The 26,060-nt window shown below is 48.0% G+C and overlaps 2 protein-coding genes across 2 annotated transcripts in view; both read left to right on the forward strand.

Annotated features, from left to right (window-relative positions):
• The window catches only part of LOC116969026, a 573,861-nt gene that overhangs the window by 114,940 nt on the left and 432,861 nt on the right, over positions 1 to 26,060 (forward strand). The window lies entirely within an intron of this gene.
• Positions 10,675 to 12,951, forward strand: LOC116969022 (zinc finger protein 22-like; the record flags this gene model as incomplete). The annotated part of the gene is made up of 2 exons (XM_033015995.1): positions 10,675 to 10,840; positions 12,602 to 12,951. Coding segments are annotated over exons 1-2 (516 nt in total), but the record flags the coding sequence as incomplete, so codon positions are not given.

Raw genomic sequence — 26,060 nt, forward strand, 5'->3', positions numbered from 1 at the left:
TCAGCCCGCACACCGAGCAGATTTATTCATGTGTGTATATATTTATATCGTGGTATATGGACACATTGCTCTGTTTTGTAGTAAATGCCTGCTATGTCCTGTGTGCTGAAGCAAAGCAAGAATTTCATTGTCCTATACAGGGACGCATGACAATAAACTAATTTGAGCTTGAACTTGAACTTGATCACAATGAATGGCGGTGCTGGCTCGAAAGGCCGAATGGCCTCCTCCTGCAACTATTTTCTATGTTTCTATGTTTCTATGAAACCCCCAACTCCAGTTGCAAGTCTGTTGAGTTTCACCCGTGCTCCTCTGGGGAGCTCAGACCCTGGACAGCTTTTATCTGGTGAAGAGATGTAGCTGTGTAATGGAGACGAGGTTGCCTTCCACTCCTGTGACTCACTTGGTGGCTATCCAGTGTGCTTTTGGCTCAGTTGGCTGGATGGATGTGAGGAGTTGTTTTCCATGTGGAGCAAAGGGGTGACGGGACTTCAGTCGGGGTGGCCTCTGCTCTCTGCTGATAACCTGATGGAAGAGGTGATCTGACAGCCCTCAGAGCCTATAATACCGTCCTGTGGCCCAGAATTTAGGCCAAAGCCCAGAATTTCGGCCCAGAGCCTACAACACAGGCCCAGAGACTATAGCACATGCCTGGAGCCTACACAACTTGCCGGGAGCCTATAACACAGGCCCGGAGCCTATAACACAGGCCCGGAGCAAATAACACAGGCCCGGAGACAATAACACAGGCCTGGAGCGTACAACGCAGGCCTGTAGACCAAAACACAGGCCTGGAGCCTAGAACACTAGCCCAGAACCTACAACACCGGCCCAGAGCCTATAACACAGGCCTGAAGGCTATAACAAAGGCCTGGAGCCTATAACACAGGTTTGGAGTCTATGACACAACCCTGGAGCACAGTCCACATTAACCAACCTGACGTCCCGGTGTTTCAGCACTTCAACTCCCCCTCCCATTTCTCTGTCCTGGGTCTCCTCCATGGTCAGAGTGAGCAACACCGGAAATTGGAGGAACAGCACATATTCCGCTTGGGGAGTCTGCATCCTGGGGGCATGAACATTGAATTCTCCCAATTTTGTTAGCCCTTGCTGTCCCCTCCCCTGCCTATCTCTCCCTCAGCCCTAGGGCTCCTCCTCCTCCTTTTTCCCGCTGATTTACTCCAGCTTTTTTGTGTACCCTGGAGCCTACAACACAAATTTGCCGATTCTATGTACCTGTCTATAACTGTTTCTTAAACGTTGGGATAGGCCCGGCCACAACTACATCCTCTGGCAGCTTGTTCCAAACACCCACACCCTCTGTGTGGAGAAGTTACCCCTGAGATTCTTATTAAATCTTTTCCCCTTCACCTTGAACTCATGTCCTCTGATCCTCGATTCCCTCACTTTGGGCAAGAGATTCTGTGCATCTAACTTTGCAAGATTCCAGCATCTACAGTTTCTCGTGTCTTCCTCACCTATATCCAGGTATCACTTCTGAAGAAAGGTCTCAAGCTGAAACATCACACATTCCTTCTCTCTGGAGGTGCTGCCTGTCCCGCTGAGTTACTCCAGCATTTTGTATCCACCTACCACTTGCCAGGCTTTGTCCAGCCCCATCTCTCTTTTCCAGCTTTTAACTCCCCTTCCCATTACCACACTGGCCTTTCTGTCCTGGGCCTCCTACATAGCCGGAGTGAGGTGACACGCAGACTGGAAGAACAGCACCTAATAGCTTACAGCCCAATGACATGAACATTGAATTCTCCAAATTCTCCAAATTCTCCAACGAGACTGGCCCTTCCTAATCAAGTAATGGAGTCTGTCCCGACCCTTTCTCGTTTTATCAGCATTCTCCCCCTGCTCCATCAGTCCAAAGAAGGGTCCAGACCTGACACGTCACCTGCCCATTCCCCTCCAAAGTGCCGGTAAAACCATATCACCATATAACAATTACAGCACGGAAACAGGCCATCTCGACCCTTCAAGTCCATGCCGAACACTTTCTGTCCCCCATAGTCCCATCTACCTGCACTCAGACCACAACCCTCCATTCCTTTCCCATCCATATACCTATCCAATTTATTTTTAAATGATAAAATCGAACCTGCCTCCACCACTTCCACTGGAAGCTCATTCCACACAGCTACCACTCTCTGAGTAAAGAACTTCCCCCTAATGTTACCCCTAAACTTCTGTCCCTTAATTCTCAAGTCATGTCCTCTTGTTTGAATCTTCCCTACTCTCATTGGAAAACTCAGCAGGTCAGCCATCCATGGTGGGAAATGGATGGAGAAGTGTTCCTAATATAAGCCCTCCTTGGTCCTGTCGAGGAGTAGTCAATCAACAGTACCAGCATCTTCTCATTCATACTGTACCCAAGTGAAAATGCAAAGGTGAACCAAGCTGCCCACAGCCGACTGCTCACAGTAACAGCTGGCTGCCACTGGCCCAAAAACATAAAGGCATTTTAAAGTGTTATTTGTTTAAGAAAGTCTTGATGCATTTGTGCGTTGCGTAACAAATAAAGCAAGTTTTTCCTGACCTGACTGTGTTCTTCGGAATTCTTCAGAAATTATTGATAGGGGACGATCAGCCATTATCACAATGAATGGCGATGCTGGCTCGAAGGGCAGAATGGCCTCCTCCACCTATTTTCTATGTTTCTATGTTTCTAAACTTGTATCATAGGCTCCAGGCCTGTGTCATAGGCTCCGGGCCTGTGTCATAGGCTCCTGGCCTGTGTTATAGATTCCAGACTTGTGTTGTAGGCTCCAGGCCTGTGTTATAGGCTCCTGGCCTGTGTTATAGGCTCTGGGCCTGTGTTGAAGGCTACGGGTCTAAATTCTGGACCACAGGACTATTATAGGCTCCGAGGGCTGTCAGATCATCTCCTCCATCAGGCTATCAGCAGAGAGCAGAGGCCACGCTGACTGAAGTCCTGGCACCACTTTGGTCCACATGGAAAACAACTCCTAGCTTCCATCCAGCCAACTGAGACAAAAGCACACTGGATAGCCACCAAGTGGTCACAGGAGTGGAAGGCAACCTCATCTCCATTACACAGCTACACCTCTTCACCAGATAAAAGCTTTCCAGGGCCTGACATCCCCAGAGGAGCATGGGTGAGCTCAACAGACTTGGTACTGGAGTTGGGCATTTCAACACCAGCATGTGGAGATGGGGGCTCTGCCAGAGCCCAGCCTGTGAATGTGGAGCAGATCAACAGACAGCCAACCATGTCATCTCTGAGTGCCCGGTCTACCACCCACCAAATGGAGCTCAGGGCCTGGCAGACATTGACGCAGAGACAACAACCTGGCTGCTCAACACCCGGCTTGAGATCTAACTATTCCTTTGGTTTATTTATGTTTCATTCACAAGGCTCTGGGCCTGTGTTATACTCTCCGGGTCTAAGTTCTGGGCTTTGGCCTAAGTTCTGGCGCCACGAGCCTGTGTTTTGTAGGCCACATGGCTGTATTATAGGTTCCAGGCCTGTGTTTTATGCTTTGGCCCAAGTTCTGGGCTTTGGTCGAAGCTCTGGGCCTCAGAACCTGTATTGTAGGCCTGGGGGCTGTGCTGAAGGCTCCGGGCCTGGCTGTAGGCTTTGGCCTATGTTCTGGGCCTCTAATCCTGTGTTTTGTAGGCCTCACAGTCGTATTGTAGGCATCGAGCCTGTGTTATAGGCTCCAGGCCTAGGTTCTGGGCTTCCGAGCCCGTGTTGTGGGCCCCAGGCCTGTTTTATAGGCTCTGGGTCTGTGTTGTGGGCTTTGGCCTAAGTTCTATCCCCCTAGCTCTCTCCTCCCCTCTCTCTCTCTTTTCCCTCTCTCTCTCACTCCCAAGCCCTCTCTCTCTCTGCCCCCTCTCTCTCCATCCACTCTCCCTGATCCAAAACGCCAACACAATTCCAGAGAAATTCATGATCATCAAGAGATAAGGTGTAAATGGCGATTTTTCGAGGATACGGGCCGGAAACTGCCATTTTCTCAACCTGGAAACAGGAGGCAAATGTTGGCCATCTTGAAACAGGCCCAAAATATAGACCTCGCTCTTTTTCTGTTTTTGTACTTCAGAGATAGAGCGAGGAAACAGGCCATTCGGCCCACTTGGTCCGCACCGACCAGAGGTTGCCCATTCACACACTAGTTTAGTTTGGAGCTACAGCGTGGAAACTCAACTAAATTAATATTTAATACTCCTCTCCTGTCCTTCCCTCTCCTTCCCTAGTTGATACCCTAACTGATTAATTTACCACTGGTGATCTCCAGGTGGATGGTCCTGTTGAGGAACCTTCCCGGGAGAGAGATGTAGACAATAGACAATAGGTGCAGGAGTAGGCCATTCGGCCCTAAAGAGCTAGCACCACCATTCAATGTGATCATGGCTGATCATCCCCAATCAGTACCCCTTTCCTGCCTTCTCCCCATATCCCTGACTCGGCTACCTTTAAGAGTTCTATCTAGCTCTCTCTTGAAAACATCCAGAGAACTGGCCTCCACAATAGACAATAGGTGCAGGAGTTGGCCATTTGGCCCTTCGACCCAGCACCACCACTCAATGTGATCACGGCTGATCATCCCCAATCAGTACCCCGTTCCTGCCTTCTCCCCATGTCCCTTTGTTCAGCTATTTTAAGAGCTCTTTCTTGAAAGCATCCAGAGAACCTGCCTCCACCGCCCTCTGAGGCAGAGAATTTCACGCTCACCGCTCTCTGTGGGAAAAATTATTTCCTCGTCTCCGTTCTAAATGGCTTACTCCTTATTCTTCAACAGTGGTACCTGGTTCTGGACTCCCCCAACATCGGGAACATGTTTCCTGCCTCTAACAGGTTGAGTTGAATGTGCAGATTGCTATTAATGACTATGATATAGTTGGGATCACGGAGACATGGCTCCAGGGTGACCAAGGCTGGGAGATGAACATCCAGGGATATTCAATATTCAGGAGGCATAGACAGAAAGGAAAAGGAGATGGGGTAGCGTTGCTGGTTACAGAGAACATTAAAGCAATAGAAAGGAAGGACATTAGCTTTGAGGATGTGGATTCGATATGGGTAGAGCTGCGAAACACTAAGGGGCAGAAAACGCTAGTGGGAGTTGTGTACAGGCCACCTAACAGCAGTAGTGGAGTTGGGGATGGCATCAATCAGGAAATTAGAAATGCGTGCAACAAAGGTAAAACAGTTATAATGGGTGACTTCAATCTACATATAGATTGGGTGAACCAAATTGGCAAGGGTGCTGAGGAAGAGGATTTCTTGGAATGTATGCGTGATAGTTTTCTAAACCAACATGTAGAGGAACCAACGAGAGAGCAGGCTATTCTAGATTGGGCATTGAGTAATGAGGAAGGGTTAGTTAGCAGTCTTGTTGTGCGTGGCCCCTTGGGCAAGAGTGACTATAATATGGTTGAGTTCTTCATTAGGATGGAGAATGACATTGTTAATTCAGAAACAATTGTCCTGAACTTAAAGAAAGGTAACTTTGAGGGTATGAGACGTGGATTGGCCAAGATAAACTGGCAATTGATTCTTAAAGGGTTGATGGTGGATATGCAATGGAAGGCATTTAAAGACTGCATGGATGAACTACAACAACTGTTCATCCCAGTTTGGCAAAATAATAAATCAGGGAAGGTAGTGCATCCGTGGAGAACAAGGGAAATCAGGGGTATTATCAAAACAAAAGATGAAGCATACAAATTAGCCAGAAAAAGCAGCCTACCAGAGGACTGAGAGAAATTTAGAGTCCAGCAGAGGAGGACACAGGGCTTAATTAGGAAAGGGAAAATAGATTATGAAAGAAAACTGGCAGGGAACATAAAAAGTGACTGCAAAAGTTTTTATAGATATGTGAAGAGAAAAAGTTTAGTTAAAACAAATGTAGGTCCCTTGCAGTCAGAAACAGGTGAATTGATCATGGGGAACAAAGGCATGGCAACCAATTGAATAACTACTTTGGTTCTGTCTTCTCTAAGGAAGACATCAATAATCTGCCGGAAATAGCAGGGGACCGGGTGTCAAATGAGATGGAGGAACTGAGTGAAATCCAGGTTAGCCGGGAAGAGGTGTTCGGTAATTTGAATGGATTAAAGGCCGATAAATCCCCAGGGCCGGATAGGCTCCATCCCAGAGTACTTAAGGAAGTAGCCGCAGAAATAGTGGATGCATTAGTGATAATTTTTCAAAACTCTTTCGATTCTGGAATAGTTCCTGAGGATTGGAGGGTAGCTAATGTAACCCCACTTTTTAAAAAGGGATGGAGAGGGAAAACAGGGAATTACAGACCAGTTAATCTAACATCGTTAGTGGGGAAACTGCTAGAGTCAGTTATTGAAGATGGGGTAGCAGCACATTTGGAAAGTGGTGAAATCATTGGACAAAGTCAGCATGGATTTATGAAAGGTAAATCATGTCTGACGAACCTTATAGAATTTTTCGAGGTTGTAACTAGTAGAGTGGATAAGGGAGAACCAGTGGATGTGTTATATCTGGACTTTCAGAAGGCATTTAACAAGGTTCCACATAAGAGATTAGTATACAAGCTTAAAGCACATGGTATTGGGGGTTCAGTATTGATGTGGATAGAGAACTGTCTGGCAGACAGGAAGCAAATAGTAGGAGTAAACGGGTCCTTTTCACAATGGCAGGCAGTGACAAGTGGGGTACCGCAAGGCTCAGTGCTGGGACCCCAGCTATTTACAATATATATTAATGATTTGGACGAGGGAATTGAATGCAACATCTCCAAGTTAGCGGATGACACAAAGCTGGGGGGGGCAGCGTTAGCTATGAGGAGGATGCTAGGAGGCTGCAAGGTGACTTGGATAGGTTGGGTGAGTGGGCAAATGCATGGCAGATGCAGTATAATGTGGATAAATGTGAGGTTATCCACTTTGGTGGCAAAAACAGGAAAGTAGACTGTAATCTGAATGGTGGCCGATTAGGAAAAGGGGTGATGCAACGAGACCTGGGTGTCATGGTACACCAGTCATTGAAAGTAGGCATGCAGGTGCAGCAGGCAGTGAAGAAAGTGAATGGTATGTTAGCATTCAGAGCAAAAGGATTTGAGAATAGGAGCAGGGAGGTTCTACTACAGTTGTACAGGGTCTTGGTGAGACCACACCTGGAGTGTTACGTGCAGTTTTGGTCTCCTAATCTGAGAAAATACATTCTAGCCATCGAGGGAGTACAGAGAAGGTTCACCAGACTGATTCCTGGGATGTCAGGACTTTCATATGAAGAAAGACTGGATAGACTCCGCTTGTACTCCCTAGAATTTAGAAGACTGAGGGGGGGATCTTATAGAAACTTACAAAATTCTTAAGGGGTTGGACAGGCTAGATGCAGGAAGATTGTTCCCGATGTTGGGGAAGTCCAGAACAAGTGGTCATAGTTTAAGGATAAGGGGGAAATCTTTTCAGACCGAGATGAGAAAAACATTTTTCACACAGAGAGTGGCGAATCTCTGGAATTCTCTGCCACAGAAAGTAGTTGAGGCCAGTTCATTGGCTAAATGTAAGAGGGAGTTAGATGTGGCCATTGAGGCTAAAGGGATCAGGGGGTATGGAGAGAAGGCAGGTACAGGATACTGAGTTGGATGATCAGCCATGATCATATTGAATGGCGGTGCAGGCTCGAAGGGCCGAATGGCCTACTCCTGCACCTAATTTCTATGTAACGTGCCCAAGCCCTTAACAATCTTATATGTTTCAATGAGATGCCCCCTCGTCCTTCTAAACTCCGGAGTGCACAAGCACAGCTGCTCCATTCTCTCAGCATATGACAGTCCCGCCATCTAGGGAAATAACCATGTCAAGCTACGCTGCACTCCCTCAATAGCAAGAATGTATTTCCTCAAATTTGGGGACCAAAACTGCACACTATACTCCAGGCGTGGTCTCACTAGGGCTCTGTACAACTCCAAAAGGACCTCTTTGCTCCTATATTCGATTCCTCTTGTTATAAAGGCCAACATGCCATACGCTTTCTTCACTGCCTGCAGTACCTTCATGCTTACTTTCATTGACTGATGTACAAGGACCCACAGATCCCGTTGTACTTCCCCTTTTCCCAACTTGGTGCCATTTAGATAGTAATCTGCCTTCCTGTTTTTGCTACCAAAGTGGATAACCTCACATTTATCCGCATTAAACTTCATCTGCCATGCATCTGCCCACTCCCCCAACATGTCCAAGTCACCCTGCATTCTCATAGCAACTTCCTCACAGTTCATACTGCCACCCAGCTTTGTGTCATCTGCAAATTTGCTAATGTTACTTTGAATCACTTCATCCAAACTTCAGCCCTCCCCTCCCTCTCCCCCTCCCCTCCCTCTCCCCTCCCCTCCCCTCTCCTCCCTTCCCCTCTGCTCCTGGAATTAGACCGATTAGTCGATTGGACAGAAATTTGAAGGGAATCTGATTGGCGATTGGACGAGACGCCCTTGGAGACAGCGGGTGATTGGCCGGAAATTAGGCCGGCGCGGGTTTTAAGTGGAGCTGGTTGGTGATTGGACGCGAGTCCCCTTGACGACAGTGGCTGATTGGACGCCGGTGACCGCATTATTTGATTGGACGCGAGTTCCCTTGGAGACAGCGGGTGATTGGCCGAGTAAAGGGCGGGAGGCGCGAGGGGTCGGTTACAGAAACCGTTTGGATTCAAACTTGGGGGAGAGGGAGAATAGAGAGAGGGAGAGGGAGAGAGAGAGCGCGCGAGGTAGAGGGAGGGAGAAAGGAATGAAGTGAAAAAGATCTCTCTCCCCGATAGAACAATGACATTCTCGCTTGTCGCAGCACAACAGAGTATTGTCAGCATAAATACAGGACAGATAAAGTGCAATAGGCTGTTATAGTTCAGAGTTTGTTTGATGGCGAGTTTAATAGTCTGATGGTTGTGGGGAAGTGCTATTCCTGAACCTGGATGTTGCAGATTTCAGGCTGAGTGAGTGGCCAGGATGATGTGGGTCCTTGATGATGCGGCCAGCCTTTTTGAGGCAGCGACTGCGATAGATCCCTTCGATGGTGGGGAGGTCAGAAGCGATGATGAACTGGGCAGTGGTCACAACTTTCTGCATTCTACTCCGCTCCTGGACGCTCAAATTGCCGAACCAAGCCACGATGCAACCAGTCAGTATGCTCGCTACCGTGTACCTGTAGAAGTTCGAGAGAGACCTCTTTCACATACCGACTCTCTGTAATCTTCTCAGGAAGTAGAGGCGTGATGTGCTTTTTTTATAATTGCATCAGTGTGCAGGGACCAGGAAAGATCTTCGGAAATATGCACTTGACCCTTTCCACCATCGTCCTGTTGATATAAACGGGATTGTATCTCCCTATCCTACCCCCTTCCAAAGTCCACAATCAGTTCCTTGGTTATTCTGGTGTTGAGAGCCAGGTTATTGCACTAGCACCATTTGGACAATCGGTCGTTCTCACTTCTATACTCTGACTCGTCACCATCAGTGATCCGTCCCACAACAGTGGTGTCGTCGGCGAACTTAATGATGGAGTTCGCACTATGTCCAGCTATACAGTCATGAGTATAGAGTGAGTACAGCAGGGGGCTGAGCAAGCAGCCTTGAGGTGCTTCCATGATGATTGTTATCGAGGATGACACATTTCCACCAATACGGACGGACTGGTCTGTGGATGAGGAAGTTGAGGATCCAATTGCAGATCAGAGAGGTTGGTAACCAGCTTGGAGGGGGTGATGGTGTTAAACGCCGAGCTGTAGTCAATGAATAACAGCCTGACAAATTAGTTTCTGTTGTCCAAGTGGTCCAGAGTGGAGTGGAGAACCAGTGAGATCGCATCCACCGTTGATCTGTTGTGGCGGTAAGCGACTACAATGGGTCGAGATTCTTGTCGAGGTAGGAGTTGATATGTGCCATTATCAACCTCTCAAAGCACTTCATTACCACAGACGTTAGTGCCATTGGTCGATAGTCATTGAGGCACGTCACCTTGTTCTTCTTGGGCACCGGTATTATTGATGCCCTTTTAAAGCAGGTGGGAACATCAGACCTCAGAAATGAGAGGTTGTAAATGTCCGTAAAAACTCCCGCCAGTTGGACCGCACGGGCTTTTAGAACACGGCCGGGTATACAATCAGGTCCAGGCGCTTTCCGATGGTTCACCTCTCTGAAGGATCTTCTGACATCGGCCTCTGTGACTGTGACTGAAACACCTTCACGGCAAATGGGGGCTCAGGAAGGCACATCCCTATCAAAGCGTGCGTAAATAGCATTGAGTTCGTCAGTGAGTGATGCTTCGCTGACAATTGACCTGCCTTCTGATTTTACCTTGTAAGAGATTGTAATTGCCTGACTCGCACACAGGTGACGCTATAAGCATCTTTAATAGACATACCAGTGTCAGATATGCAGTACATTGTACATTCAATCTGCTGCATCTACTGAATATAATAAACCAGTTCTTACACTAGAAAGCATGTTCTAGGCGGGGTTATTACTACTAAGCATCTGATTGGCTAACATGCAATAGCCAATCTACATCTCTTCTCGTAGAACTGAAAAGCAACTAAGGCGCTTTAAACAATAAGCTGAGGGAATATCGTCAGGTTAAACAAAATCGCTGTGTCTAGTGGGTGTCCTACTGACCCGCCTGCTCCTCGTGCGGTAGGGAGCCGCCTCACCCCCTTTTCTTTCCGAAAAGATGGGGACTGGGGTTGGTAATGCCACTGGTGACCCGATGGGCTTGTGGGGAGAGGCCGCCACGAGGGAACTGGGGGTGGACCGACGAGGGGAGGCTGGGGAACCGGTTACAACAGGAGATGCAGGGGCAGACCGACGCGGGGAGTGTGTGGTCTTAGTCGCAACAGGTGATGGGACGGCTACAACAGGCGGTGTAAACATGAACGGGGGGGGCATCAGGATTAGCAGGCGCTGGACGAGGTACCTTCACCAGAAGGGGTCCTTGTACCAGTGGTTTAAGCGGCTTGCTGGTCTTGTCATAAAAACGCTTTTGCTTGTCGCGTTTAAATTGCACTCGCTTTTTTATCGTGGTGGGAGAGCAGACGCGCGGCTGCAGCTGTGGCTGGGAGACGGGCAGTGGTGGATGCGTCTGGCGAGACATTAGCCGCTGGGCGGTGGAGCCGAGAACGCTGTCCCTTGAAATGTTCCGCAACTTGAGTAGGTCCAGGTAGACGTCGGATTTTGCTAGCTAGGAGCACTCCATGAGTTGCTTAGATCCGAACAACGCGCTCGGCGAGTCCATTGGACGTGGGGATTCTGGGCTGCTGGTCACATGTTGAAAGTTGCACCGTTTGGCAAAGTTCTTGAATTTCTGACTGATTTAAATGCTTTCCATTGTCAGTTTGAAGGCGGACAGGTGCCCAATGCACGGACACGTGGATTGATAGTTTTTGGTTCACTGTTTCGGAGGAGATCGTTGGGAGTAGGTTAATTTCGAACCAGCCCGAGTAGGAGTCCACCAAAACAAGTTAGTGTTTCCCGTGCCATTCAAAGATGTCGGAGGCCAGTGAAGACCACGGAGGGGAGGGAGCTGGTTGAGGCAGGAGGGGCTGCTTCTGCTGCTGTGGTGTCAGGCTGTTGCAGATGGCACACAATTCGGTCTTTTCAAGTATGAACCTTGTCATCCTGGGCCAGTAGATCATTTTCTGGGCCCGTTTTAGAGTGGTGGCCACTGTGGATATCGTCATAGTACTCACCCCGTATAGTGGGAGGGATGACTGCCTTGTGGCCTTTGACGATTATTCCGTCCTGTGGAACCTCTCTCTCTGTCTGTGTGACTCTCTCTGCCTGTGTCTCTCTGTCTATGTGTTTCTCTCTGTCTCTCTCTCTGTCTGTCTCACTGTCTCTCTCTGTCTCCCTCTGTCTCTCTCTCTGTCTCTCTCTCTGATTGACCAATATCTCGCTCTCTTTGTTTTTCTCTCTCTCCATCTCTATCTCTTTCTCTCTATCTCTATCTTTCTCTTTATCTCTCTATCTCTTTCTCTCTCAGCTCAACTCAGTGCCCGGATGCTCGGCACACCCCAGGTCAGTGCGCCCCCCGCTTCTCCCACTTGCCTCCTCACCCCCTCTTCTCCCATCACATTCCCCCGCTCTCCCCTCACAACCCCGTCCCCTCTCCCTCCCCTCACTTCCACCGTCCTCATCCCTGTCCCCATTCCCCCACCGTGCCTCCTCACCACCTCTCCCCGCCTTCACCCCTCTCACTCCCCCCCCCCCGCTCACCTCCAAATCCCCCCACTACAACCCCCCCCCCCCACGCTCACCTCCAAATCCCCCCCACTCCACCCCCCCCCCCTTCAAGCACTTGTAATGTCCACGCGTTCGTAATGACCTGTTTGCCAGCTTGTTGACCCTGTGTGTGCCCTCCTGCAGTGTTTAGGAGCCATTGCTGTGGACGGAGAAACGGAGATGTGAGCGGCCATTGAGGGCGGCCAGGGTGCCGGTGAGACCCACATCTGCTCGGTGTGCGGCCTGAGCTTCGATGAAGGTCCACATGGCGGGGCACAACAAGGAGAAGCGTTATGAGTGTGACGTGTGTGGCAAGGCCTGGCAGAGCCCGAGCGAGCTGGAGACGCACCGGCGGGTGCACACGGGATAACGCCCCTTAGACTGCTCGGAGTGCGAAACGAGTTTCAAGACGGTCAATGTCCTGGCGGCCCACCGGTGGGCTCCCACGGGTGAGAAGCCCTATGGCTGCTCCACCTGCGGCAAGAGCTTTACCAGGTTGTCAGGACTGTGGCAGCACCAGTGGGTGCACAGCAGTGAGCGGCCCTTCACCTGCTCCGACTGCGGCAAAGGCTTCAAGTTGTCCACGAACCTGAAGGAGCACAGGAACCTGCACACTGGGGAGCGGCCCTACACCTGCAGCGACTGCAGCATGGGCTTCACCAAGTCCAGCAACCTGCTGAAGCACAAGCGCACCCACACCGGCGAGCGTCCCTTCACCTGTGCCCAGTGCGGCAAGGGCTTCACCCACTCCAGCATCCTGCTGATACACCAGCGCACCCACACCGGCGAGCGTCCCTACACCTGTGCCCAGTGCGGCAAGGGCTTCATCCAATCCAGTGGCCTGCTGAAACACAAGCGTACCCACACCGGCGAGCGTCCCTACACCTGTGCCCAGTGCGGCAAGAGCTTGGGGGAGTACAGAAATGTTAAGGTTCATTTCTTAAAACAGTCAAGTCACAATAAGTTAGATCAACCAACACAAGCTTTACTGATCATTTAGCCGGCGACAGTGCCAGGGAATACAAAGTCAAGTATGCAACACATACTTAACCCTCCTGGGCCATCACTCTAATGAACAAAGACATATAGCATCTTTTTATAGTATTTTGGAAACGGAGTCACATGTTTATACATTATACAGAGTTGGAGCAATGACGTCTAACACATCAATCACAGAGTATACCCATTCAAAGCATTCTTGTCAGTAACACAATACTTCTCATGCTATGGTTAAATCGATCACAAACTTTATTTACAAACCCCAAACAACAGGAACTTAGTCGAAGGTCTATCATCTGCAGTACCTTCTTAAACAATGTAAGGATCTTTATCAATTACCCACAGAAGTTGCTGTTTACAGAGACCCAACTCCAAAGGAAACACATCCTCTCTCAAGGCTTCTGTTGACAGAAGCCAGCAACTTCTCAGGAAACACATCCTCTCCCACCATTGTCAATATCTTTTGCTTGGGCACAACAGGAATACAGTTGGATACAGTTGAATGCTGGCCTCCAATTTCCTGATCACCCAGCTCATCCACAGCACAGAATGACAAAGCTTCAGTTTACTCAACACCCAGAGAAGTCAAATTAATCTTTACTTAAGAAAATACTTTTCGTTATAATTTATATTATATAACTAGGATATGATCAGAACCAGGGACCACAGTTTAGGAATAAGGGGTAGGTCATTTAGGACTGAGATGAGGAAAAACGTTTTCACCCAGAGAGTTGTGAATCTGTGGAATTCCCTGGCACTGAAGGCAATGGAGGCCAATTCACTGGATGTTTTCAAGAGAGTTACTTCCGTTCACATTTACTGTCACATGTACCAATTGAGGTACAGTGATATTTCAGTTACCATACAGCCATACTAAGTAAAAAGCAACAAGACACACAGCCACATAAAAACAAATTAACAGAAACAACCACCACAGCGGAATCCACATTCCTCACTGTGATGGAAGGGAATACAGTTCAATCATCTTCCTTGCTTGTTCACCCGTGGTCGGCGCTGTTGAACCCTCCGCGGTCGCCGCTGCCGACGTTCTAATGTCCAAAGCCGTCGCGTCGGGATGACAGAAACTCCGGCGTCGGGAAGGATTGGAACACTACGCAGCATGGAGCTCCCGAGTCGGCCTCTCCTTGGTTTCACGGTGTTAAAGTCCACAGGCCCCGAGGTTGAAGCTCCTCACGGGCTATCCTTGGCAAAGGAGAAAAATTGCATCTCCGTCGAGGTAAGTGACTGAAAAAAAGTTTCCCCCAATCCCCCCCTCCCCCCATGTAAAACAAACCAAGACACACTAAAACATACCGTTAAAACATACTTAAAATACGAGAAGCGGTGACTCCAGATCAACCCTGACGCCTTTCGCCAGCGAGAAGAAGACAGAGGAATGACGAAGAGATGGCCCACGAGGGAGTGGGGGATGTCCGGTTTTCTTTGCACTCAACATTTATTAACAAGACAAAGTACACATACAAACAAGATATACAAATCACACAGCAGCTGTCAGCATCATGTCAGATTATCCTAGAGTGCTGTCGCAGAAGCATCACATTCGCAGGCACCCAAGCAAGCTCATCATATTTAATCCAACTTAATATATAGTCACCCGTTATGTTAAACCAGACACTTGTATGCCACTTGAAGAACTTATTTTGTCATTGATCGCCCCTATGTACACACATATACACAGTCACAATCATGTCTGTACATATGGTTCCAAATACACGTATACAATACCAATCGAACTCATCCCCTCCACTAGGGCAATGGAGAAATCGTGTCCTTAATCAGTCTTGGCAGTTGTAATAATACCGATGTCCACATAATGTTGAAAGCATCAGTCCTGAACTGGAGTTTAGCTGTTATACTTTCCATCAAATATACACTTTTCAGTCTTTCCCTCCACTGTTGAACATTTGGTGGCTTTACATTCCTCCATGACAATGTAATCATCTTCTTTGCAATCAACAGCAACACCCCAAGCAAGTATGTCAGATTTTTGGTATCTATATTTTCTGGAGTCTCTCCTAGTATGAAGAATGCCGTCTCCAGAGGTAGGTCCACCCCCAAAATTAGCTTAATCTCTGCCTGAATGTCTCTCCAATATTGATACAATTTGGGACAATCCCCAAAAATATGGGTATGATCACCAATCTTCCCGCATTGTCTCCATCATAAATCTGAGGTGTTGCTGTATCTTGCTAACATAAGAGGAGTCTTAAATACTCTCATTCTAGTTTTCCATTCAAACTCCCTCCAGGCGGGGCTGTTTGTTAATTTATGACCCAAAAGACATGTCTTTTCCCACATTTCGTCAGTAATAATAATATTCATTTCCAATTCCCATTTCTGTTGTGTTTCTAGTGTTTCCTTTTACATCATCTTGAAGTCATTTATATGTGGGATACCAGATTCTTTTTTATCGCTCCCTCCATAGTCAACAGGAAGCTATTTTCCAAATTAGAAGGTAGTTTACATATCTGCTCCCAGTCTATGTGTGTCTGCAGGTAATGCCGTATTTGGAGAAATCTAAAAAAGTCCGCCCCTGACAGACCAAATTCTTTCTGAAGATGCTCATATGATTTCATAACTTCCCCACAAAAAAGCCGATCCACAGTAGTGAGCCCTTTGTCCGCCCAAATTCTGAAACCATTGTCAATTTTGCTGGGTAAGAAATCAGGAATAGCAGCTATCTTCAGTACTCTAGATATACAATTGAAGAGATTTAGTTGCTTTCTTGAAAACAGCCATGTTTTCATTGTGAATTTAATCCATTCATTATCTGTTTTTAATTTCTTCCAGTTTGCTTGACTAAGGAATGGGAGCGCTGCCACGGCAGTACAGGAACATGCATTTTGTTCTATTCTCACCCTCCCCGTTTCCTTATCATTTGTTATCAATGCTATCAGGGTCCTCCACTGCGCTGCCCAGTAATAGTATTTAATGTTGTGTAAATTTAGGGCCCCTTTTTGTTTCGGTAGTAACAGTGTTTTGAGTCTAACTCTAGGTTTCTTATTTTGACACACAAATCTTGATAGCTCTTTGTCCAACGCTTTGAGTGCCACCCCAGGGACCCCTACTAGCAAAGATTGAAATAAAAAAAGCAGTCGGGGCAAAATATTCATTCGAACAACTTCAATTCTACCAATTAGAGATAGAGGGTGAATCTCCCATCTGAGCATATCTGCCTTTATCCCCTTTTGCAGCTTTAGTTAGCATCGTACAATGTTGAAATGGAGGGGGTGATGACAATGCCTAGGTATCTGAAACCCTCCCTAGACCAATGAAACCGGACCTGATCATTTAGTTGCGAAGGCCATAAACCTGACAGCATAATTGCTTCCGATTTTGAATCATTTATTTTATAACCAGATACTACTCCATATTCCTTTAAAACTTGCATTAGGCGAGACACGGAGGAAATATGATTGCTCACATACAGCATAACGTAATCTGCAAATAACGCAATTTTATATTCCACCCCCCTATCATCTTTAATACCCTCTATATGATCCTCTTGCCTAATGGTTTCAGTGAGCGGGTCTAAACATAAATCAAAGAGCAGGGGACTCAAACTGTCTCCCTGTCTAACTCCCCACTTCAATTAAAAAAACTCAGAGCAACACCCATTCACCCTCACTCTTGACTTTGGATTTAAATATAGTACTTTCACCCAATTTATAAATTTTGTGTGGAACCCCATCTTATTTAATGTATGTTCAAGATAGACCCAATCTACCCTGTCGAAAGTCTTTTGGGCATCTAAACTGAGTAACATTGAGGTCTGTTGCTTCCTTTTTGCACATGCCATGATGTTAAGGACACGCCTGATACTATTAGCTCCCTGTCTACCTGGTATGAACCCTGTTTGATCAGGATGTATCAGTTGTGTATATTTCTTTGGATTATCTTAGTTAATATAGTGCTAAGTATCTTTTGGTCATTACATAAGAGACTTATCGGTCTATAGCCTTCGCATCTAGTGGATCTTTCCCTTCCTTATGGATGACAGAAATTATAGCCTCAGCCCATGATTTAGGTGGGTTACCTTCAGACAGGGCATAATTATAGACTCTGGCCAAAATCGGAGAGAGCTTGTACTTATCTCTCTATATTACTAAAAGTCTGATCTTGACCGCTTTTAGCCCACTGTGGCGCGATTTCCGAGAGAACACCGCAACCTACGGCCGTCATTTATGGCCACCTCGCTCAGAGCCCCCCTCCGCCTTCCGGGACCAAAGGATTTTTCCCATCGATGAAAAAATGAGAGAGATATTAATGTTTTTACAAAATTCCCATTCTCTCTGCTTCCCCCTGCTGGCGGCAGGGGGAGGGACTATAAAATCCGGAAGTGTCGTGCCTCACTCAGTCTCTGCCAGACCCAGGAAGCGAGAGGGTCACGGCTCTCTGAGCTGTGAATAACACTGAACGCACGTCTACTCCACGGTGAGTCCCCTCGATGCGGGTGTTGCCCAATTGTTTACATCGCCTTTTTTTTTTTAAAGGTTGTATTCACAAAATGAATTTTGATTGTCAGGTGGCTGCTTGCCCAATAGATTGCCTCGCCTTTTAAAAAAAATGTTTGTGTTCACAAAATGAATTTTGGTTGTCAGGTGGCTACTTGCGGCCAAATTGTTTGCCTCGCCTTTTTTTTTAAAAGTTTGTGTTCACAAAATGAATTTTGGTTGTGAGGTGACTGGTTGCTGCCCAATTGTTTGCCTCGCCTTTTGTTAAGTTTGTGTTCACAAAATGAATTTTGGTTGTGAGGTGGCTGCTTGCTGCCCAATTGTTTGCCTTGCCTTTTGTTAAAAAAAAGTTTGTGTTTACAAAATTAATTTTGGTTGTCAGGTGACTGCTTGCTGCCCAACTGTTTGCTTCGCCTTTTGTTAAAAAAAGTTTGTGTTCACAAAATGAATTTTGGTTGTCAGGTGGCTGCTTGCTGCCCAATTGTTTGCCTTGGCTTGTTTTTAAAAATCGTTGCAACAGTTGGCTGCCAGCCCAAGAATCCATTCGGCCCACAATGTCTATACTAGCCCTCTGGAAACCAGTACCTTTGGCCCGCAACAACCAACACTAGCGCAACAGAAAGCCCCCGTCCCCCCACTGGCGAGCAATATTGGAATTGGTGGAGAGGTGGGATATTGCATTGGTGACCAGCCCTCCCGTGTGATGCTGGGACCCAACGGGTCCCACTTAGTCTAGTAACACTTATAAAACTCTCCCGGAATCCCATCAGTCCCCGGGGACTTGTTATCCTTTAATATTTTAATTACTTCTTTTATTTCCTGCGCTTCTATTTGTGTTGTCATATTTATCGCTTCTTCTTGGGAAAGGGAGGGTATATTTAATCCAGAAAAGAAATTTCTAATCTTTTCCTCCTTATCTATGATTTCGTAGAGTCGTATAGTTGTTCAAAAAAAGATGCGAACGCTTCTGCAATTTCTCGTGGTTGTGAAACAAAATTTCTAGAGGTCGGGTCTGAAACTTTGGAAACCACTCGATTAGCGCAGCTGAAATGCCACAAGGAGACTAGACCTATTTCCCTTGTCGTAGTATTTTTTGTTTAAAAATCGCAGGGCTCCTTCCACTTTGTATGTTAAAAGCTCTTCTAACTCATGTCTTTTTTGTTTTAGTTCGTTTAAAAGATTCTTATGTTTGCTGTTATTTTTATGTTCTACTTCTAACTTTATTTTACTTTACAGGTCAGATTGCTTCTTCAGCCTGTTCTTTCTTACTCTACTCGATATTTCGATCATTTTACCCCTTATTACTGCTTTCGCGCCAAACTAAAGAGTGGATGATGTTACTTCACTGTTATCAAAGTACTCTTCAATGTAATTCCTAATTTCCTGAGTCACTACAGTATCGGTCAATAAAGAAATGTTTGCTCTCCAGTATTTAAATCACTTTTCTGTTCCTAGCTCCAGGATGAGAATTATGGGTGCATGGTCACTGATTGTTATTGAGCTTATATTACATTCTACAATTGTCTGTCTATATTGTTTGGGGACACAGAACATATCTATGCGTGAGTAGCTCCCGTGCACGTTCGAAAAGAAGCTATAGTCCCTCCTCTTTGGGTTTTTATGTCTCCATTGATTGTACTCATCTGGTAATCTATCCAGCCTCCCATCGAGAACAGCAGTAAGGTCTCCACCAAGTATTATCATACCTTTGCCGTTTTCTGCAATTATATTTGCAATGTCTCCAAAGAAAGAGTGATCATCTTCCGTTGGTGCATAGATATTTAGTATTGATACTTCCTTCCCACTTATTGTGCCAATTGCCATTACGTATCTCCCCAGTGTGTCTTGGAGCACTTTCTCTACGGGAAAAAATACATTTCTATTGAAAAGGATGGCCACCCATCTCCTTTTCCCATAGGAGGTGCTAAATACCTCACCCACCCACTCTTTTCTAAGCTTTTTGTGTTCGGTTTCCACCAAATGAGTTTCCTGTATCAATCCGACTACGCATCCTAGATATTTGAGTTGGCTCAGAATTTTTCTTCTCTTTATAGGCCGATTTAGACCATGAACATTATAACCTACTATCTTTAAATTAGTCATTATTCATCGTTGTGTATTCCACTAGTTGCTTTCTGTACCATTTTTGTTTCTTACTCTGGTTGGCCTGTGAATGTCCGCTATACTCACAATACGATTTACTGGACTGTGATGCTGTGGTATTACTCCTTACAAAACAGAACATTTGCAAAACAAACAAATCAGTGGACATTAGAACTTTGCACACAAGATGAGAGAAAAAAAAGTATACTTCCTACCTAACCAACCCAGCTGGACACCCCGAACAAACTGGTGCGCCAGCTCCTCGTAAAATAGAGAAGAGATGTGACTAAGTCTCTCCTGGGTTAGCCCACTTGTGTGTGGTTGCAACTACGCAAGGTTGCTCAAAATCCCACTTTGGGAATCCTAAATTACAGTTATAAACAAAAATAAATGGCAGGTATAGCCCCCCCCCCGTCCGAGAGAGCCCCCCCTCAGTCCCTCTTAAATAGTGCATTTAAATCAAGTAGAAAAATAGAATACAAAACCAGCCTTATACGTACTATTGAACATGGCATAGCTAGCCTTCGTCAAATCAACACAGCAAAATATATATACATATTATTTTTCTGCTTAGTTGTGTCAATAGTCTTTTGCTGTCATTTTACAGTAGGACCAACGTTTCCGTAGTTGTTTCAACGCAGTCTATAGTCCTTCTCTTGTGATGCCCAGGATGGTGCGAAGGTCATCCTCTGACAAAGTTGCCATTCCTCTCTGGCTTTATTAGTGACCACTGACCAGTGGTCCTGCAGCAACTCTCTGTTCAACTCATCTCTGGATGTGGATCCCAATCTTCTCCAGTGTGTGCACTGCCTCAATCAGTGTCTTGAAGGCCTTAACTCCGGAATCTAGGAATATCCTGAGCTGCACCGGGAATGGAGACTTGGCTCTGATATTTTTCTCCCGCAGTTGCTTAATCACCTGTTGTACCTCCTTGCGCTTTCTCTGGACATCTGGCGAGTAATCTTGGTCAAAATAAACTCTGTCCCCCTCATATTTTATCTTTCGTTGCTTCCAAGCCTGTTGAAATACAACATATTTCGTGTAATAGTCCAACAATCTGACTATTATGGATCTTGGTGGGGCTTGCTCTGCTCTCGGTCTGTCTGTGAGGCACCTGTGTGCTCTCTCAATATGGATAGTTAAATCTTCTGGGAGTTCTAGGGAGTTCTTCAACAGTTCATTTACAAACTGAAGTATGCCCTTTTTCTCCTTTCCCTCTGTAACTCCGTATATCCGCAGATTCTTACGCCTCGCTCGATTCTCCAGATCCGAGCATTTCTCCGCTAGCTTAGCCTCTCTGTGTAGCAGGTACTTAATAGCCCTCTCGTGTCGCATTCCCATCTTCTGTTAAACTTACTCTGTCCTCCATTTCCTTCAATTTCCCCTCCAACTTTTCAATTGGAACCGTTATGTCCTTCATATAATCCTCCACTCTCGCTTGTCTCTGTTTAGTGTCTTCTGAAGCCTCTTTGTGTTCTTTTCCCAGCTCGCAGACAATTAGCGAGCCTTCCTTGTCGGACTCACCGTCGTCATTGCGGAGTCAGTCGGCCTCTGTCCTTCATTTTTTCCTTTTCCCCCGCGCTCGGACACTTTATGTCGGCCCATCATGTTTGGGTAGTTGCCGACACACCTATATCACCGTATGCCTCAATATTTATTTTATTTTATTTATGGCTGCTTTGAAGAGCCTCTCGGTGAGCAAGTCGGCGACAAAGCTCTCAATCTCATGGCGTCACCGGAAGTGGGGATGTCACTTGAATTTGGATAATTCAATGTTCATGTCATTGGGCTGTAAGCTTTGAGGTGCTGTTCCTCCAGTTTGCGTGTCACCTCACTCTGGCAATGGAGGAGGCCCAGGACAGAAAGACCAGTGTGCGAATGGGAAGGGGAGTTAAAATAGTCGGCAACCGGGAGATCCAGCAGGCCTTGGCGGACCGAGCACAAGTGTGGGGTGAAATGCACGCCTAGTCTAGATACAAGGAACAGCAGATGCTGGTTTACAATAGGAGACACAATCTCCTGGAATAACTTGCGCCTCTGGATCAGGACCCTTCTTCAGACTGCTTGGTGTGGGGGGTGGAGAAAGTTGGAAATGAGAGGTGGGAGTGGTCGCCTTATATTGCCTTCCCTCTACAGATGCAGCCTGACCTACTGAGTTCCTCCACCGTTTTAGAGGGAATGGACAGACGAGGTTTTGAGTCGGGACCATTCTTCAGACTGATTGGAGAGGGTGGGGGGAGGAAGCTGGAAAAGAGAGATGGGGCTAGACAAAGTGATAGGTGGATACAAAATTCTGGAGTAACTCAGCGGGACAGGCAGCATCTCTAGAGAAGGAATGGGTAACGTTTCAGGTTGAGACCCTTCTTCAGAAGTGATGGATGGGTATAGGTGAGGGAGACACAAGAAATTACAGATGCTGGAATCTTGCATGGAAGCCAATTTAGTTAGATGCACAGAATCTCTTGCCCAGAGGGAGGGAATCGAGGATCAGAGGACAAGGGTTCAAGGTGAAGGGGAAAAGATTTAATAGGAATCTGTGGGGTAACTTTTCAACAGAGGGTGGGGGGTATATGGAACAAGCTGCCGGAGCAGGTGGTTGAGGCTGGGACTATCCCAACGTTTAAAAAACAGTTATAGACAGGTACATGGATAGGACATGTTGGAGGGATATGGACCAAATGCAGGCAGGTGGGTTTAGTGTAGCTGGGACATGTTGGTCGGTTGGGGCAAGTTGGGCTGAAGGTCCTGTTTCCACACGGTATCACTCTATGACTCTAACAAGAAGTGGTGCAGTAACTCAGCGGGTCAGGCAGCATCTGTGGAGAACATGGATAGGTGACGTTTCACACAGTGCTGCAGTAACCCACTCTATGACTCTAACAAGAAGTGGTGCAGTAACTCAGCGGGTCAGGGAGCATCTGTGAGGAACATGGATAGGTGACAGTTCGGGTCGGGAACCTTCTTCAGACTGACACTATGTAAACAGGTGAGGGGGTGATTGACAGATGAGTGGAGTAAGTGACAGAGGCGAGGGAAAACAAGGAGATAAAAGGGTGTGAGATAAGGGGAGAGGAATGTATATGTGCAGCTTTAAGGGACATTGGTCAGGTAGCATTTGGAGTGTTGCATACAGTTCTGGTCACTCCATTACAGGACTGATGTGGAGGCTTTGGGAAAGGTGCAGAGATGGTTAACCAGAATGGTTTAAAAACAAGGAACTGCAGATGCTAGTTTACAAAAAAAACACAAAACGATGGAGTAACTAAGCGAGACAGGCAGCATCTCTGGAGAGAAGGACTGGGTAACATTTCGGGTCGAGACTGAGGAGGGTCTCAACCAGAAACGTTATCCATTCCTTCCAGCATTATGTGTTTACCTAAACAGCGCCTATCCACGTGATGGTGTGCCAGCAGGCTGGTGGAGCAAGCAAAGGCCTTACAGCAGAGCGGGCAGGTGAAGGGGCGCTGGCCAGTGTGGACTCGCCGGTGCTCGAGCAGTTGGTCAAGGTGGGTGAAGCCCGTACCAAAGGACGGGCAGGGGAAGGGACGCTCATCACTGTAGGTACGCCGGTGCTGCCACAGGCTGGACATGCGGGTGAAGCCCTTGCCACACTCAGCGCACACAAAGGGTCTCTCTCCGGTGTGTATCCGCTCGTGCTCCCGCAGCCCCCATGCTCTCTTGTCACAGTGGGAACAGCTGCTCGCCGGCGTGGGCCTGCCGGTGCTGCCGCAACTCCCGCAAACTGTCAAATTACTCACCACATTACGGGCAGTCGAAGGGCTGGCCACTGGTGCACACGTGCTGGTGAGACAGGGCGTGGGAGGCCATGGCAAAGCTCTCTAACACACCGGGCTGGTGGCGGGATGGTCGCCGGCGTGCACCCGCTGGTGGGACAGCAGTTGGGTGGAGCAGATGAAGCCCTTGCCGCGCTGGGCGCAGGTGTAGGGGCGCTCGCCGGTGTGGGTGCGCTGGTGCTTCAGCAGGTCACTGGATTGGGTGAAACCCTTGCCGCACTGGGCGCAGGTGTAGGCGCGTTTGCCGGTGTGGTGTGCTGGTGCTTCAGCAAGCTGCTGGACGATCTGAAGCCCTTGCCGCACTGGATGCAGGTGTAGGGACGCTCGTCGGTGTGGGTGCGCTGGTGTTTCAGCAGGCTGTCGGAACGGGTGAAGCCATTGCCGCACTGGGTGCAGGTGTAGGACCAGTCCCTGGTGTGGGTGCGCTGGTGTTTCAGCAGGGTTCTGGACTGGGTGAAGCCCTTGCCGCACTGGACACAGGTGTAGGAACGCTCGCCGGTGTGGGTGCGCTGGTGATCCAGCAGGCTGTCGGAGCGGGGGAAGCCTTTGCCGCACTGGGCGTAGGTGTAGGGACGCTCGCCGGTGTGGGTGCGCTGGTGTTTCAGCAGGTTGCTAGAGCTGGTGAAGCCCTTGCCGCACTGGGCACAAGTGTGGCGACGCACGCCGGTGTGGGTGCGCTGGTGTTTCAGCAGGTTGCTAGAGTTGGTGAAGCCCTTGCCGCACTGGGCACAGGTGTAGGGGCGCTCGCCGGTATGGGTGCGCTGGTGCTCCAGCAAGTAGCTGGACTGGGAGAAGCTCTTGCCGCACTGAGCGCAGGTGTTGGGACGCTCGCCGGTGTGGGTGCGCTGGTGATCCAGCAGCCTGGTGGATCTGGTGAAGCCCTTGCCACAGTTGCTGCAGGCGAACGGCCGCTCCCCGGTGTGCAGCCGCCTGTGCAACTTCAGTTCCTTGGACCACTTGAAGCCTTTGCCGCAGTCGGAGCAGGTGAAGGGCCGCTCACTGCTGTGCACCCGCTGGTGTTCCCGCAGCCGCAACAACTGGGTAAAGCTCTTGCCGCATGTGGAGCAGCCATAGGGCTTCTCGCCCGTGTGCACTTGCAGGTGGGTCTCCAGTTCATTCGCCGTCTTGAAACTCTTGCCACACTCCGTGCAGTTGAAGGGGCGTTCTCCCGTGTGCTCCCGACGGTGGGTCTCCAGCTCGCTCGCGTACTGCCATGCCTTACCACACACGTCGCACTCATAACGCTTCTCCTTGTCGTGCCCAGTCATGTGGTCCTCCATCGAAGCTCAGCCCACACACCGAGCAGATGAGGGTGGGGCTCAACAGCACCCTGGCCGACCTCAATGGCCGCTCACATACCCGTCTCTCCGTCCACAACAATGGCTCTTAAAGCCTGCAGGAGGGGAACAGCGGGTCAACAAACTGGCAAACAGGACATAATTAGCACATATTGTCTTGATCCTGACTACTGGTGCTGCCTGTGCGGAGTGTGTACGCTCTCCCCTTGACCTGTGTGGGTTTTTACTCAAGGTGCTCCGGTTTCCTGCAACATTTCAAAGACGTTCAGGGTTGTAGATCAATTGGCCTCTGCAAAATTGCTAATTTGTCCCTAATATGCATAGGATAGTGCTAGTGTACGGGGTGATCGCTGGTCGGCCCGGACTCCGCGGGCCAAAAGACCAGATTCCGTGCTGCATCTCTAAACTAAACTAAACCAAAGGGTGTCGATGTGATACAGCGTTGGAAAGCTGCCCTGGCAGGCAACATTCTAGGTCAGGACCCTTCTTCGGACTGCTTGGTGTGGGTGGTGGTGAAAGTTTGAAAGGAGAGGTGGGAGTGGTCGCCTTAGATTCCCTTCCCTCTACAGGTGCGGCCTGACCCACTGAGTTCCTCCACCGCTTTAGAGGGAATGGACAGACAACGATTTCAGTCAGGACCATTCTTCAGACTGATTGGAGAGGGTGGCGGGGAGGAAGCTGGAAAAGAGAGATGGGGCTGGACAAAACCTGGCAAGTGATGGGTGGACACAAAATGCTGGAGTAACTCAGCGTGACAGGCAGCATCTCAAGAGATAAGGTGAAAATGGCGATTTTTCGAGGATACGGGCCGGAAACTGCCATTTTCTCAACCTGGAAACAGGAGGCAAAAGTTGGCCATCTTGAAACAGGCCCAAAATATAGCCCTCGTTCTTTTTCTATTTTTGTACTTCAGAGATACGGCGAGGAAACAGGCCATTCGACCCACTTGGTCCGCACCGATCAGAAGTTGCCCATTCACGCACTAGTTTAATTTGGAGCTACAGCGTGGAAACTCAACTAAATTAATATTTAATATTCCTCTCCTGTCCTTCCCTCTCCTCCCCTAGTTGATACCCTAACTGATTAACTTACCACTGGCGATCTCCAGGTGGATGGTCCTGTTGAGGAACCTTCCCGGGAGAGAGATGTAGACAATAGACAATAGGTGCA

The sequence above is a fragment of the Amblyraja radiata genome (assembly GCF_010909765.2).
Source record: "Amblyraja radiata isolate CabotCenter1 chromosome 42 unlocalized genomic scaffold, sAmbRad1.1.pri SUPER_42_unloc_2, whole genome shotgun sequence".
NCBI classification, from domain to species: domain Eukaryota; kingdom Metazoa; phylum Chordata; class Chondrichthyes; order Rajiformes; family Rajidae; genus Amblyraja; species Amblyraja radiata.